The sequence below is a fragment of the Drosophila sulfurigaster genome, chromosome 2R (genome assembly GCF_023558435.1).
Source record: "Drosophila sulfurigaster albostrigata strain 15112-1811.04 chromosome 2R, ASM2355843v2, whole genome shotgun sequence".
Taxonomy (NCBI): Eukaryota; Metazoa; Arthropoda; class Insecta; order Diptera; family Drosophilidae; genus Drosophila; species Drosophila sulfurigaster.
This window is the reverse complement of record NC_084882.1, coordinates 8582623-8600081: the sequence shown is the minus strand read 5'-3', so window position 1 is coordinate 8600081 and position 17459 is coordinate 8582623. Positions and strand designations below refer to the sequence as shown.

The 17459-nt window shown below is 36.8% G+C and overlaps 1 protein-coding gene across 9 annotated transcripts in view; it reads left to right on the top strand.

Moving 5' to 3' along the window:
* LOC133835480 (diacylglycerol kinase eta) overlaps positions 1–17459 on the top strand; it is a 56714-nt gene that overhangs the window by 14846 nt on the left and 24409 nt on the right. For all 9 annotated transcript variants that reach the window (XM_062265436.1, XM_062265432.1, XM_062265430.1 and 6 more), the window contains one exon: positions 13852–13932. In XM_062265436.1, coding sequence (XP_062121420.1) covers positions 13852–13932 — 81 coding nt within the window. The remainder of the gene's footprint in view (positions 1–13851; positions 13933–17459) is intronic.

Genomic DNA, 17459 nt, shown 5'->3' with positions numbered 1-17459 from the left:
AGTTGTCGTGGCCGAGGTAATTTAATGCCAAAATATTACGCATACCACGCGTTGGCAACTGTCAATCGCCCCAATACGCATTACAATAAGGCGCACATGGCTGGCTAAGCAAACGGTCAATTGTCCTGGCCTCTGCTCATCGCCGAGGCCTGTGCTTAACCTATGCCTATGATTATATCTTATGGACTTAGCAATCATTTATGTGCCTGATGCCAGCATCCAATCCGCAGCCACATCTTTGTCTTGTTAACGCTAGGGGCCCAACTAATCTCTCGTTTGTATGCAGCACGCAATGCCATGTAAAGAGAAAGAAAAAACAAAAAAAAAAAAAACTTTCTTCTTTGCAGACAGGCGGAAGCACAAAGCTTCGCAGCAACATCTGGGCTTTGTGTGTGAGTGTGTTTGTAATTTTCATGACACTGACGAGGACACTTGAATATTCCTTACTGTCAACATGCTGGCAGCTAAACTAAATAGAAAACGTTTTTTTTGTCGTTTTCCTTTTGGGTGACAATAGAAGAAACAAAATTCTTCTTAAAAGCAGCAATTATCGGGTATTAAAATTAATAAAAGATGAGCATTTGAATAAATAAATAAATATGCTTTCTGAAAATGAATTACGAGTGCCTTTTCCATTAGTAGGGACTTACTTGAAGGATATGTCCCATGAAACCCTTAATATGTTTATAAATTGTTGCTTTAAGAATTGTACCCGAAGTCATAAAATGTTAAAATAATTAAAAGATAACACTTTTCATTGGCGCATTCATCGCATAACAATTTATTGCATTTACTTTCACAAACAGCGCTGATGCAGATATCAAGTATTATGCAACACACTATAGCCCAAAAATTTGCATTTTGATTGCAGCTTATTTTTGTATTATCTGCTATTGGCGAGAGAGTAAAGCAAATATGTAAATTAAAAGCTGACAATCATGTTGACACTTGGCAAGCGCAGCTTCAGTTGAATTTCATAAATTATACAATGCATGAGCTGCACTACTTTAGGTCGACTGTATCTTAGGTCTGTTGATGCTCCTGCGTAGTATATGCGATATATTTATTTAAATAAGTGCATGGAATACTAAGGCGTACTTATGTAAGTGCACAGAGAAAGGCGAGGACGCAAAGACCGAGCATACGTATCACATTCATGCATGCCTCGAGGGTGCATTTGGCTAACAAGCGTACTAAATGTGCGACAAAAACGAACGTCACAACAACAGCAACCAACCAGCGACAACTACGACGACATCACGACGTTGACGTTAAAGTTGACGTTTTAGCTGACGTTGACGTTGACGCTCAAGTGATGCCAGCCAACACATGTGAACACGTGGAAAAGTGCAGGAAAACAGAGTCTGTTTTAATAGAGGAATGGGGCAGACCGCAGACTACAAGTGCTACAACCAAATGGTGAAAAATATAAATGTCAATGTGTCCGTCAGCCACAACATTATTTCTCGAAACGATATCTTTCCATCAATGTTCAGGTTGTGAAATTTCAAGTGATATTTCGCGAAATTTCTGCCTGTATCTCGACGCATGCATAATGTACTCATTAGTGTGCCTATACACATGGATATATTCGTTGGTCCCCTTCACTAACAAGTCAATGCTTTCCCGTCACTGCACAAATGTTGCATTGGCTCATAGGCAGATTTCAATGATGCTGTGTGGTGCATTGCCTGGCAAAACAGAAATCAAATTGCACCACGGCATTTGTGGCATATGAAAAGCATCCGACAGTGTAGCTACATGAGGTTTCAAGGTTGCGGCCAGGACATTTCTCGGGTAGATTTCTCGTATGTTTCTGTCTGCTGAGTGCTGGTTGTTGGGCAGCGTTATGAGTGGAAAATTGAATACCACAATGTGTGTGTGTATAAGTGTGTGTGTGTGACCATGACCAAAAACCAGACTGTCTGCGGACCAATCTAATTGTGAATTATGTGCGGCCAAATTGACACATCACCTTGATTAATGGCGAAAAGGACATATAAAGGCAAACATACGAGTGTAGATGAAGGTAAACCGCACACGGTTATACAGACCGCCAAAACATCTCAATCATTCTCAAAAGCCTGAAAAAGGACAAGGTCATTGTCTTAGTTGTGCACCACAAAATTTATTATGTCACATTAATATCCACCATATGAATCGCACATGGAACACATACAGAATTTTCGGTGGAATGGTCCGAGTCCTATAAATATTTCCGAACACATTCGTTTGAAAGCGCTTTGATTCAAACGACAAGCTAATGCCAGTTTTTGGCCTACTCATGTATATCTAATTGCTCCACGAGCTGTTTCTCAATAAAAGGGCGAAAGGTTTATTGGATTTGTCAAACACTTTCGTAATTGTATATCTAGAAAAGAACAAAGGCAAATGGGAAGCAGCTACCCGAAAATCAATTTGATCATTTTTCGGTCTGCCATTTAACCTTATTCGGAAATTTTATACTGAGTTGCGCCTTTTCATTTTATGTCAATTAAATTACCAGCTTGCAATCTCATTTTCATGTAATTGTGTGGTTAGTTAACTTTGCGAACCGCAACGCTTTCAGTTGACAAAATTGTTTTAGTTCTTCGTGTGAGAACTTGTGATTGAAATGGAATCTGACTTTAGTTGAATTTTCCTTTAAAACTTAAATATTACTTCTAGCTGTTTTACAACACTATATTTAAATTAAGAAAATAACAATGGAAGTCTGAAATTGAACAATTAATTACATCTCATAATACTTCGCTGACCATTAGCAGTTTATACAAATAATTTTAATAAAACAATTTCCACTTGTTCCATTTTCAATTTCTTAAAAAGGACATACACATTAAATCATGCAAAAGAGACAAAAAAAAAGAAAAAAGACAAAATTTTAAATAATGCCATAATTTATCTTAAAGTGCAAGGAAGCAGAAATTTCTTAAACGTAAAAAGGTTGAAATAACTTTGTACCCTTGACTTGTTTTGCATGGAAAAATAAGGCGCTCGTGCGACAGGAAAATGCTTAGATGAATGCTTTGAATAAAAGGACAGTGCAAATTTTGTTAAGGTATATATAATAATATCGAGAAGAAAAGTTTCTTTATACTCGCATTATTACATTCGATTCGGTAATGAGGCAAATGGGAAATTACAATGGCGATTTCGTCAAGGTAGAGGCAAACCTTTTCAGTGTACAGACTTTCGTTTTAAAGTGCCCGAAAGCCATCTCAGCTAACACAAAACAAGTTTCCACTAAGGGGCGGGGATTGGAAATCTTGAGAGATTGACAGGTCAAATAAGTGTTGAAAGTCTCTGGTATGGTGGTTGGTCAACTTTCAATTATATGGCCATTTAGCTGAAGTCTGCGCTCCGACGAGCTCGTTGACATGGCAAATATTATTGATTTATTTATTTACTAAGGAAAATTCCTTCTATTTTTTTTGCTGCTGGTGTCGGCGACTGGTGACTAAATTTTTTATTAAGCAACGTACATCAATCAAAAAAAAAAAAAAATTGGAAAATTTATTATCAATTTTCGTTCTACTTCATACCTACGTGTCTACTATATAATGATATTTCACTTGCGTCAAGCGCCATACTTGACGTATTTGAAATAGCATTTAAACCAATTTATCAATTTACACCATCATCATTAACTTTTTATATCGAATTTCGTTAAGTGAAACTGAATTAGTCGTAAATCGTTGCGTTAGGAGAGTTATTTAATTGACGATGTGTTTGTATGTCAACATGAGAAAATAATGATAAAGTTAGTTTATCGAACTTTTTTCATTTACATGCAAACTAAAATTGTAAAATTAAAAAACTCGAAATTGGCAGACAGCCCGTAAAAACCTCAACAGCTAAATTATATTGATTTCACCCTACTGATAAAGTTGCTTGTTTATTGTCGAAGCTATGAAAATTGAAAAATACATATATTTAATTTCGGTACTGAAAAATAAATATTGGCAGTGCTTAACTAAAGTTTGCATACCATCCACCCAGAGGCAGCTGAGAGTCTCTTCTCCATGACCAAAAAAAGTTTAGCACATGCCTAGGATGAAATGGACGCGTAATCATTAACACCTCGCTGATCCAGCTTAGTCCCGAAATTCAAATGGCTCTAACTGTTTGCACAGCCCGCATATTTCTACCACAACACGAACCCAGGCCCCAAGCCCAAACAGGGATCTATTGAGTCCCTCGACAAAAAGGTGTTGGCAGACGCTAAAGGCGAAGGCGATGCTCAAATTGACGTGTTACGTTAAGGTTAATGCCTACGTCTTTTACGTTTACGTTGTGGCCTGTTACGTGACGCTAAAATTTATGCACGGATTTATGTTAAATATAAATCTTTCGCGGGCCATTCCGAGTATGCATGTTCGTTACGGCTTTTAACCATTAGTGGAAGGCTTAAAGGCCTTCCATCTTATTATGTTTGCCGACGGTTTATGTAGTTTTAATGAGACGAGTTTTATGAATATTAATTTTTACGAGCACCGCACATCCAACGGCCAACTAAGCGATTTGTGAGCTGCATGTGAACAACACGATTTTTATATTATTTGGCTGACTTTGTTGTCGTCTAAAAATAAATTGCTTCCATAAGACTATCCCTATACATATACTCCATAAAACTATTAGTTTTAGTTTTCTAGAACCTTAAATTTCATTAGCCACGCAACATATAAAAATAATAAAATATATGAATAAACTATTATTAATTAGAATTTAGAATGGGCACATCATAATTTGAATATGTCGCTCCCCAGATTGTTGTTACTGTTAATAGCACTCCCATAAAATTTGTGAAATGTTTAAAAAGTTTGCAGAAGTAACTTTCCGAAATACATTTTTAATCACAAAATAAAAATGTCGAATAACAGTAAATTGTAAATTACTTAGTTTTACTAAAATTTTTACATTTTTAGATTTAATAATTTTGGCCCTGGGTATGAATTTTACCAAGTAAGAAGAGTGAGAAGAAGCACAGTGTCTATTGGTACTATGTGTTGACCTTTCTCGGGTAAAATCCTTCAACGAGAATGTTTAATTTATATTGTGTGGCCTCAAAAAAGTCAAGCCTACAAATGCCAAGCAAAGCAGAAACTTTTACCCTTTTGCAAAATTAATGCGCATGTTTAAGGCAGCCAGAAGCAGCCAAAGTGTGGAGCAGCTCATCTCATGGCAGACAGTAATAAAAAAAAAAAAGTTACTTGACTTCCATGTGGAAAATGAGCGGGACGAAGTACAAACGGTGGTGGTGATGGTGGTGGTTACACAGCCCACATTGGACACACATGGCCAAGTTTTCTGGCTGTCAGTTGCCATTGTGGCTTGATCGCTCCTGGCCGGATTTCCGGCATCGTCTTTGCTTTTTATCAGACATTTCACTGGCTCGCAGTCTCACTAAAGGCGGGGAAACAGCATCATTTTATCAAACGCAAAACGAGGTCATGTGTCGGCAATCGCTCTGTCTGTTGCTGTCGCTGTCGCTGTTGTGTCTACTCAGAAAATATTATTTGAAAAATGTTCGCCTACGATGAGGGCTCGTATTCACATATTTTTTCCATTTTCCCCCCACAAAATGAGAGTCATAAATTATGTTGCATAAATCACGCTGCAAGTCTCCGTCAGCCTCTGCATATATTTATGTGTCTAAGCTTCTATGTGTCCATCTCTGGATTATTATTCCTATTCTGAAATGGAAGCCTAGATTAAGTAATTAAGACAGGCTTGGTGTATAAATAAGTATTATCATTATTTATGTCCGATTACTATATTTTGTGAATAAAAATAGCGCACAACATGCAAAGAAAAACCGCTGTATATATTCTTAGAAAATTTAAAAATTAATTCCAAAACGATTTACCAGTTATTGCAGCCATTAAACATGTGCTTTTAATTGAGAATAATACTTGTTAAATTTAATAATTCTGGCCAAAAAAATTAATCCCCATTTTTATTCTACACACATCTTCCGACATTTTTTAAAAATAACGTCCAATACAAAGAGGTTTCCAACATATTTTAATTAACTTTTTTTGGTCTGAAACATTTCAATCAAGTTTAGTGCAGTTGACTGGCTTCATTTTACTAGCTGTCGGAGACATTTGAGAGACTATCAAAGGTGAAAGGAAAATAAAAGAAATATCCATTAAAATGGCGTCAAAATGAAAACTTCAAAGCAACTGCTTTAGAGCAATGTCGAAAACATTTCTATTTGACAGGGAACAAAACATTCAAGACACAAAAAAAAAAAAAATTATCGACCACACTTGGGGCAATCAAAGTTGCCTTAAAAGTGCCATCTACGGTTGCATATCGTTTATTGTTGCTGTGCCATCTTTGCCTGAGGGCAACGCAGAACCAGCACCAACACACACAGATGTATGTACGAAGAGCATATTTCTTTGTTAGCCGCCACTACTTAAGTGTTATTTATGGATTTTTATTCGCTGAGTAATACTCACAAACACACACACACACACACGCAGGCATGTAGGTCTAAACGAAAAGGGTAAAGTTGAATGTACGCCAGTTTTATGTCGATGGTCCTCTAGACAAGAGCATACACATACTTGACACGCATAATACATCGGCTCAGCCTACTCGTAACTGTGCGGAGAAGAGCCAAAGACTGCAAAATGTAGCCAAGGGCTAAAAGAAGCGCGATTTCCATTTTCGTAGAATACTTTTTGGGACCCAGAAATTATGCAAGAAATCCATTTGTCTTTTATGTATGGAAGTATCTAGATTGTTCATTGGTATAAGGAGGGCAATAAATTACAATCAAAAGTTAGCTTATTTAATTTTATTGTTCGCCTTGCGATTCATTTTCATTATAACGCAAACATTCGTCGTTATAATTTTGGTACACGCTGCGTATACGTAACATGCACATTAGGATTGAATTTTTCGGTAGTGACCAATCATACCTTACCATAGCAATGATATGCCAAACCATTTGGCAAAATTTGCCACACAAGCGACCTTCTATTAATCACAATTATTGTCAGTTAAGTGTCAGCGCTCCCAAATGTGACACAAATTGGGTTAAGACCCAATACAAAGCGCGCCGTGACGCACGTCGTGGCAAATTGCCAGCTGTGTAACAGCTTACAATAGATGGATTCCCAAGGCGTGACACAATTGTTGTCAATTTTATTCTACTTTATATAAAAATATGTGTGCATAAAAGAAAACACCTATGCAACTCATTTCTACAGATGCTCAAATCCTTTAAAAAGGTCAAACGAGCCACTACACACATAAGCGCATAAAAGTAAAGTTCTATCTAATTGATGGCATAGCTGGAAACATGAGAAAACAAGAAAGAAAGCTACCGTTGAGTGTGCTCGACTGTGAGATACCCGCTACACATTTTGAATAAAAGCTGAACAATGTGGTATTAATTTAAAAGTATACCTAAATAATATATCACAAAAATACTACAAATATACAATTTTGTATATTGAAATATGCTATATTTTTAATAGTCCCTGACATCTAGATGTTCATACTGACAGACAGACATATCGGCTGTTGATCAGAAATATATAAAAGATGTCTCCTTCTGCCTGATACATTAATTTCATGGACGCACAAAGTTATAATACCCTTTTACCCTTTGGGTAGCAAGTATAAGGTTGGCAAAAAAAGTCTTGCGGTATTTCCGATAGGTGTCTTTGCAAGCGCGTAGTTCTAGTTCTATTCGTCGCATCGGTTCATGCTATACCTTTTTGGAAAGCTCTTTTCACGCGCTAACACGTATTTGATCGTTATTATCACGTATTTTGAGTCGTTTGTGAGTTATAGCGTCACAAACATGAAGCAAAATAAAGAGAAAATACGGCATATTTTACAGTACTACTACGATAAAGGTAAAAAATGCAACTCATGCTGCCAATACAATTTGTGCAGCTTATGGACCCGATACAGTTTCCATTTCCACCGCACAACGATGGTTTCAACGTTTTCGTTCTGGTGCGGAGGTGGTCGAAGATGCGCCACGGTCCGGAAGGCCTGTCGTCGAAAATTGCGATAAAATCGCTGAATTGATCGAAAGAGATCGGCATAGTATCGCCGTAGCATCGGCCAAGAGCTGGGCATGAGTCATCAAACCGTTTTAAACCATTTGAAGAAGCTTGGATTAAAAAAAAAGTTCGATGTGTGTGTGCCACACGACTTGACGCAAAAAAATATTTTTGACCGTATGGATGCATGCGAATCGCTTCTGAATCGCAACAAAATCGACCCGTTTTTGAAGCGGATGGTGACTGGCGATGAAAAGTGGATCACTTACGACAACGTGAACCGCAAACGGTTGTGGTCGAAAAGCGGTGAAGCTGCCCAGACGGTGGCCAAGCCTGGATGACGGCCAGGAAAGTTCTTCTGTGTGTTTGGTGGGATTAGCGAGCTGCTCCCCTATGGCCAAACGCTCAATTCGGACCTGTACTGGACCGCTTGAATGCAGCACTCATGCAGAAGAGTCCATCTTTGATCAACAGAGGCCGAATTGTCTTCCATCAGGACAACGCCAGGCCACACACATCTTTGGTGGTGGGCCAGAAACTCCGGGAGCTCGGAAGGGTGATTCTTTTGCATCCACCGTATAGTCTGGACCTCGCACCAAGTGATTACCACCTATTTCTGTCCATGGCGAACGAGCTTGGTAGTCGGAAGTTGGCCACAAGAGAGTCCTGTAAAAATTGGATCTCCGAGTTTTTTGCCAATAGGGAAGCGAGCTTCTATAATAGGGGCATAATGAAGTCAGCATCTCGTTGGGAACTCGTCATCGAATAAAACGGCGCATATTTGACTTAAATCGCATTATTATAACCAATTTTATGAACAATTGAAAATTCAATAAAAATACCGCAAGACTTTTTGCCAACCTTATATAATGAATTTAAGCAGGAAGTACTTTAGTTCCACAGTAAGGCCAACAGATAGTGAGAAACTCTTAGCAAAGACAACCTAACATATTTACTTGAAAGTTGATGCCGATTGATTTAATATTGTTGTAAAACTTGAGATGGTAGCAGGTGGGTTGATTGACATTTAATGAAATTTAAGGGATTTATTCTGAGGAAGCCGTAACAGCTCCTTTCAATCGTATCAGAAAGACTTAATTGCAGCCACATTTCACACTTCTCTTAAATTGAGAAATGTTCATTTCATTCTCGCAAATTAAAACGAACTTTGTATTTATTATTTATAACACGTAGATGATTTTAAAACAACGTATATTTTTAGATGTTTTTGCAGTTAACCCAATTAAGTGCTTACTTTGTGAGACACGTTTTAATGCCATTTAAAGGTCTGTCCAAAATTATATTTCTAAATTTACGCTCAAACTCAAAAGGTGAAAGCGAGACTTACGCAAATTGCACATTATTTAAAATATTGTATGTATTTTCATTTTACGCACATTGATTGCGAACTGCGAAATACAAATTGAGGCGCTGGGCAGAGTCAGTGCCATTTGGGGTGCGACAAATAAATATAAATATTATGGCACATTAATAACTGGCTTGTTGCAGGGGAGGTTGGGCTGGGACACAGTTAAGTGATGGCCATTAGATGTAACGCCATTACCTATAGAATGTCGGCAATTTCTAGCCACGCGACTTTAACACGCCAAATGAAATGTAATACGCCTACAGAGAAGCCCATGAGAATGCCTGCTCGAGTCCCTCCAATTTCCCCTCACTTAGCCTACACTTGTGTTTCCCCTTTCAACTTCAATCAGTCAGAACATTAGGCATGCTGCTACAAATTAGATCCCAAATTGTTTGCTGTCCCGAGAGATGCTTGTTCTAAGGGTTGTCATGCCATTTTCCATTTTACATTTTCCACTTTACATTTTCCATTCTGTTGGCCACCTGAAAGCTGCTTAAGGCACAAATGTACAACTTTTTATGCCAAACTTTTATCACACTCCTTTTGCCAGCTCTCCTCGATTTGTTTTTGTCGAAGGAAACTGTTCCTTTCGAGGGCAAAACTGAACTGGCAAACTTGTGTATTTAACTTTCAGTGCAAGTCATTGCAATGTAAAAAATATAAAATTGCTTGATGCAAAGTGCAAAAGTCGTTGCAAGAATGTTTTTAATATTGCCTTTTTCATTTTGGTCTCCGCATTGAAAATGCAAAAAGAGAATGGCGAAAATTGCAAAGAAAAAGTTTTCATTGACAAGTTTATCTCATTGAAGTCGATGTAAAAGCTGTAAATAAAGAAGAGTAGTTGCATAACATCAAAATAGTTTGTTTTAAACTGCAACTAGATATCTTTTAAATTGAAGGACGCATTCTTGGGCTCATCAGTTTGTTTACAAAAGTTTTCATCATAAGCCAAAGTGGGTCAACAGCGAAACTTTCAATCCGAATTGCATTTTTTTTCCTTAAGACATCGATGAAATAATAGTCATTTAAAACTAAATTATCTGTAGTTTGAATGTGTGCCAAAGACGACAATTTAGAAATCATTTTAATCGTAAACTACTTGAATCTTATAAATCAGATACGCAATTATATTATTCAAAGTAAGTGTCTAAGACCCGAGTTTATGTGTCGCTTTGAATACATTACACGCAATTAGTTTCTCGCATTCTTTCAGAGCACTCAACCGGCAGGTCAGCACTTTTTAACTACGCTAAATTCTAATAGCATTTCGCCAGTTTTTTCGCTGAGAAATGCGAGCACCATTAAGTGATTTTGCGCAAAAAAAATGTTATGAGATGGAGGAGAGAGAAATAAAGAAAAAGTCGGCACAAAGGTAATGCAAAGAAATTGATATGAATGCCCGAAACTTTTCTGCAAGCTGTGGCAAAACGAATTGTGGCAGCAACGCGAAAATATCAGCAAAAGGGCAAGAAATGTGTGGAAACTTCCTGAGCCAGGTGCTGGACGTCGAAAAGTGCGCAAATTAATGATTATGCCGAGGCAGTTTACCCTGGACTGCTGGCTGCCCTCGAGCCCGAAATGTGGTGTGAGAAATCTCGGCATAATGCAATCAAAGTTTTTCACCTTTCGGGCTTATTGCCTGTTGGGTAAAAAGAAAAAATGTACCAATTTGCCTAATGTGTTTGTGATTGACCCGAGCACAGCGACTCCGGCAAAGAATGACTACATTTACTTGGAGTCCGATTCCCAGAGGTCAAAGAGCTTAGCAAATCCAAATGAGTACAAGGATGAGGCTGAAGGATATTCTGTAGTATCGTATAACAAAAGGTTCAACTTATAATATGGGATGAACAGTTAGTTAGAGTTGGGATATAAACATACAAATATACTTTATTCGATTACTGATACCCTTGTCTGAATATTTTATTTTACATGGTTATTGGCAACAAACAGCCAAATGCTGAAAATACGTTAAGTATATTGCCAAAATATTAACTAATTGCAAAATTGATCCGATCCTTTTTGTTATTTCGTTATTCATTAACTTTGTTTCATTATTTAATTAACTTTCTCCACATACAATAAATACACATATGACAGCTTAAGATTAGATACCAGACCAGACGGGAATATTCTTATTCTAGACTGACAGCTAGACAGATGTCAGTTCCAAGTGAAACGCAAATTAATTGCAGGAATTTTGACAAGTGTGCTAAGAGGCAGTTGCCCTACCCTCATTGAGCTTCATATTTTTGTGGCTTACAGTTCGTTTGCTTTTTAATTACGTATATGTATTTATTGATTTTTTTTTATTTTATGTTACGCCCGGAGCACAGCTGCCACGTACATACACGTAAACTCGCACTTACATAAATACTATACATACTCGCACTCCAGTTTCGCAGGCTCTTAATGATTTTTACGCAAACTCAAATGGCGGACGGCAAAGATTTATGGCATCCGTTGAAGCGCGAAATGTCTGCGCCCAAGGATACGGCGACGACAAACCAAACCAAGCCAAACCAAAGCAGAAAAGAGCCATCAAAAGTTGTGAAATACATACAGATTTGTATTGGTACCATAAAAATTAAAGCTGAAATGAAAGCTTCAATCATTCATCGCATGAAACGCAAAGGGAAGCCGAAGCAAGTCAAGTCTCAACCTTAGCCGCACCCATTACAGCCACGCCCTCGCTTTACATTGAACGCTAAAAGCGCTTGAAATCCTTGCTGATTTTTAACGATTTTCCCCAACTTCCCGCCCATTTAACGGTTCACTCAACCAATTGCGAAGCTCCGATGCTCATTTTTGCCGATGTACGATGCCTGACTGACACTGACGTTTGCTGCTCAACATTTTCCGTGCAATTTTCCGAATTGCTGGATTGCCGACAGCAATCCGTCCATCGACTCGCATACGTTTGTGCACTGTCAACACACACTCTTACTCTCTCATACGATTATTTGTTTGTATAATTATTATAATGTTCACTCTGCTGGATTAAGCTGCTTCTCGCTGGCACATTTTCCCTCGGGTATACATCCATTTCCGATTCGAGCGATTGTCTCGTTTTCAATCAATTATGCTCATTAAGGGATCTGTTACCACGGTATATTATAAATGCTCCTTGCTTTCATATTAATAAAGTTACGGTCAGTTAATGGGCTCCCATCGATACAAACGGTTGTTTTGAGTTATACAGTGATGATATGGTCACAACAAAGCTAGTGAATTGAAGGTGTGCTTCAGATCTTATACACACGATGCACAAAATAAAATATAATTCAGATCACTAGACCAAATTCATGACTTCCTAATTAACATTAAACCAAAGATCCTGCATATTTAACTACAGTCACACAATATTAGAAAAGTGCAGACCATTCAATGTAAATAAATACCGCTAAAAAAAAATAAATTATGAAAAGTCAGCACAAAATATATAACAAATTCTAGCCCAATATAAACAGAAAAAAAGAATGAAATAAATTGTATTGGGAGGCCAAAAACCGTGTGGGATTTTACGACCGCGCACTCGGCGTATGAGCGATGTTCGATTGTGCTGGTTACAAAACTTTTGTAGAGCCCTGAGCCAATACCCAGGTTATACAAACGAGTTGAAAACTTTAATTTGCAAACTAAAAAGCAAACAATACTCAAATATTAATCGAACTGGTGAAAATAAAATTGAATATTTACTTGTATTCGAAAGAAAACTTTGTTTGCATGTTTTGATACCTTATTGTTGATGTAAAAGCCAACCGAAGGAAGACTCGGTTGCCAAAGAAAACCAATTTTCTGCATGCTCAAGTACTACTTGAGTATGTAAACCTTGGCAAAAGTTCCTCGATTCGCTTTCCATTGTCACACTTCTATTATATTGCCACTGCCACTGACAATGCCAGTGAGCATGTGTGCGTTTGTGTGTATGTGTGTGTATTTCAACGAGTTGTTTTGGCCTTTGTTGTACCGTAGATATACATTTATTTTGCCGGGCTATATGAAACATTTCAATTTCCGTAAGGGCCCCGAAGCGTGCGTATCCTTCATATTCAATTCTCTCGTCCCTGCATACAGCGCTTCATACAACAACGGCAAAACAAGACAAGAAACATCAAAAATGCTCCAGGCTATATTTGTGTATTTCATTAGGCGGCAAAGCAGAGTCCAGCCACAGCAAAGGGACAAAGAAGCACTACGAACAAGGCCACTAATACTTTTTCTCTGGTAATTTTCCAAGGCATCCAAAGCAGAAAATATACATTTTTTGCAAAAATTACTTTTACTACACCACTACAAAAAAATTTAATATAAACGAGTAATTTATTATCCAGAATATTGTTAGAAAAACTATTACAAATGTAGTTTGTAAAAAAAAAATATTACAATTATTATTAGATTTTTGTATTGTATTAAATAATTAACAGATTTATCTTTAATTATATTTTTCAGTGCGATGTTTTCGATGAGATCGATCTATCCGAGTTGTGTTATTTCGAGTGCAGTATTAAGAACGTAAATCATAGCTTTCAGGTAAGTTAAAAACTATAAGGAATTTTCACTTTTACATATACAATATTTAATATATAGGTTAAAAATCTCTCAATATTTGCATTACAATTTATTTTGTTCTAATTCAAAACTTGTAGCACAGAGAATTCGCATTTATTGCCTTTATTAATGTAGAAAATGTTAAGCCCGGAATTCATTACGTTGTGTACTGCACGAGTTTCCATTTGTTTCATCATTAAATAGTAGATGGCAATTAAAATTTAATGTGCAAAGTTTTGTATTGTATTTCACTTGGGCGTAAATATTTTATTTGCTTTGTGTGTTTTCATTGAAGTTGGCAAATTAATTGCGGGCAAAAAAAAAAGTTTAGAATTCGCCAAATGTTGACTTCAATATTAATATTATATCCATCATCTCGATTTGCTACATTTTCATATAATGTTGAGCCAATGCCTATCCTGTGAGGTGTCAAAAGATGAAAGTAGAAGTAAATAAAGCAACTTAATACACACAGTTTATTTGCCTGCAGGATGTCTCGCGATGTCGACGCCGTCAAAAGTAACATAAGCAGCCTCATTTCCTGTTTGCCATTGTCTGGCCTCATGCAAATATCTCTGCGCATATAGACAACACTCAGGTTGAGGGTGAACCTTATGATTTTATGCCCAATTACAGAAGCAGCAGGCGAAAGGACCTTTATTTCTATACAAATACCATCGATATTAGCTGTCAGAAACAAAAGGGCGAAGTCTAAGCAAAATGTTTACATTTGACGCCGTCTGCATGCCAAATTAGCATAAGCAGGCCCAAAGTCCCATACAATACAGAGCACACAAGATTCTACCTATCCCATGCCCTTCGAAAAGCCATCCAAATATTCAAATTTATATATTTCTTTATACACGAATGCGCAGCATTTGATGCGTAAAATTAGCGCATTTATTCGCCGGCTTTGGGAAATAGAAAACGCTCGTTCTTGTGTCCCGATATATGTGAAGAATGCCTGCGAATACTTGCGTACATGTGTGCCTTAATAAAAAGACATATAAGTATATACTTATATACTTTCGATATTAATAATAAATTTGCCATCCCTCAACTTCCCTCAGGATGTACCTACATGTAGCCACAAGCGTTTGCGAGCTTTGAGCTCTTGCCAAATAATATTAGCTAAGGTGACTTCGCCGGCGATATTTTATTGTTTTTTATCGGTTGAATGGAAAGGAAGCTTTCGGTGGCAAATCCCTGAGGTAATAAGAAAAGGTACGATACGCAAAGCTGGTCATGCACAGATAGGCGATCCCCCTCTCTCTTTTATTCTCTATGTACACCAATAGAAGAGTTTGAATTCTCGCATACTTTTCAAATAAAGATTAGGGAAATTACTTGGATATGGATTGAAAATGAATGAATATAATAATGTTTTATTTGGAATGTATATAAAATTGTATTTTGGCAGATTATATGACTCAGAAATGCCTATCTGCAACGACTCTTCTGGCTTCTTCCATAAAACTTGGGAATTGGACGACTGGAAAATAGTTATATGGTCTTATGAAACGAAATTCAATCGATTCCAGTCGGATTGTAAACAATATTGTTTGAAGAAGCCTGAAGAGTCGCTATAGGGACGCCACGTACAAGGAACTGCGAAACACTGAGGTGGAATTGTCATGGCCTGGAGCTGTTCCACTTGGTGGAGCGTTGGACCAATTGTGAAAATAGATGATACTATGCAAAAGGAAGACTTTCTAGATATTTTGCAAACCCATATTTGCGATTTGGTTGACAAATGTGCATATAAGGTGAGAGATATCACATTTCAACAAGACGGAGTTCCAAAACACTCGTCCAAAATCTTCAAAGTATGGATCGCAAAACAACATTTTAAGGTAAAGGAGTGGCCAGGACAGAGTCCTGATCCAAATCCGATCGAAAATTTGTGGTCGATAATGAGAAAATGATTGGGACGCTACGAATCAGTACCAGCAAGCTAGCGCGAGATGCAGCGCCGAGTCCAGTAAGAATGGAGAGCTATTCTAAAATAAATAATACCAAATTTGGTAGAAAATATACCAAAATGAATAAATATCACAATTACAAATATCGATCTTTGGACCAAGTATTAAAAAAAAAACGTTTGTTGAAAAGTGTTCAAAATGAGCATAACTGAGTACATGCGAGTTTTTTTTGTTTTTTATTTCTTAAATAAACCAATTAGTATTTTTTGGTATATTTTGTATAAGATTTTGTTAATAAATATTCAAAGAATAAACACAAAAAATTTGGACTCATTTACTTTACTAATAACTTTTTTATGCGAACCCAAAGTCAGTAGTTGCAAACATGTACTCACACTTGCACGCCACTGTATATAAAATTGTATTTTGGCAGATTATATGACTCAGAAATGCCCTTTATAAAAGAGCTAACCTAAAATTTGTGGTGTCAAAAACATTTAATTAAGTTGACAAACATCGCCTTGATGTCATCATGTTGGTAAAATTGCGTTCTAAAAGAGCGTTTAAAGTAGCAAAAAGGCAAACATAAAATTAAATAAATAAATATTTTGCACGTTAATAGCAAACGTTATTACACCTTGAAAGTTTTAAATTGCGTTTCAGAATTTTACGACACACAGCGCTTACCACCGAGATGCTTAAATCCTTTTACGTTGAGAATTATGTAATAGCTCTATAAACAAGCGCTTTCTGAGGGGATTGCAAGCTGTACATAAGAGCCTAATGCGACTTAAGGCATTCAACTGATTGCATTCCTGCATACATTCGCTTCATTCGTGAGTTGAGTCATATGAGTATTAAGCTCTTGTCTCTACATGCTAACCTCTAAGATGATTAATACACCATATTATTTTACATTTGGTTCATAGCACTTAATTCCTCAACATATTAACATTATTAAATTAATGATTTAAATAAACACTTTTATTAACTTTATGTAAGGATTTCCTTAAAGTCTTTATATTGAAAAGTTGTGTACATTTTGTCTAATTTAATATAATCAGAATAGTTTCAACAGATGCAGACATAAAAATTTGAAAACGCATTAAGCAAAATTGAAATACTTTTCATAAGTAGCATCTAATTCGGTAAAAAGCATTTTGAAATATCGCAATTTGCATTAATAATAAATTATTTTGGCTTTACTGCTTTTGCTTGGCTCTTCGCATATCAAGCTATCAAATCTTTCAGTGTTTAGCTATTGTTGGCTTTTGCACTTTTCTTCATCAATCTAGGCAGCGAAAGGCAACAAAATGCTGCCCTAAAATGTTCTCAGCTGTTGTTGGCTACTGTCGATGTCGACTTATTTTGGCTTTTTGTGCCGTTTATTGTTTGCCTTGCTCATTTAATTTATTTGAAGGGCATTATAATTATGGGTTGTCAGTTCCATTATGGTCCTTGATAATCTTGATAATGTTTGTACAAGCAATTCTTGGTCTATCTCAAATAAACATTGAGGTAGAGAAAATTCGAGACTTTTAATTACTTAAACGGGCATTGAGCATGAAAATTGCTTTAAAAGTAATT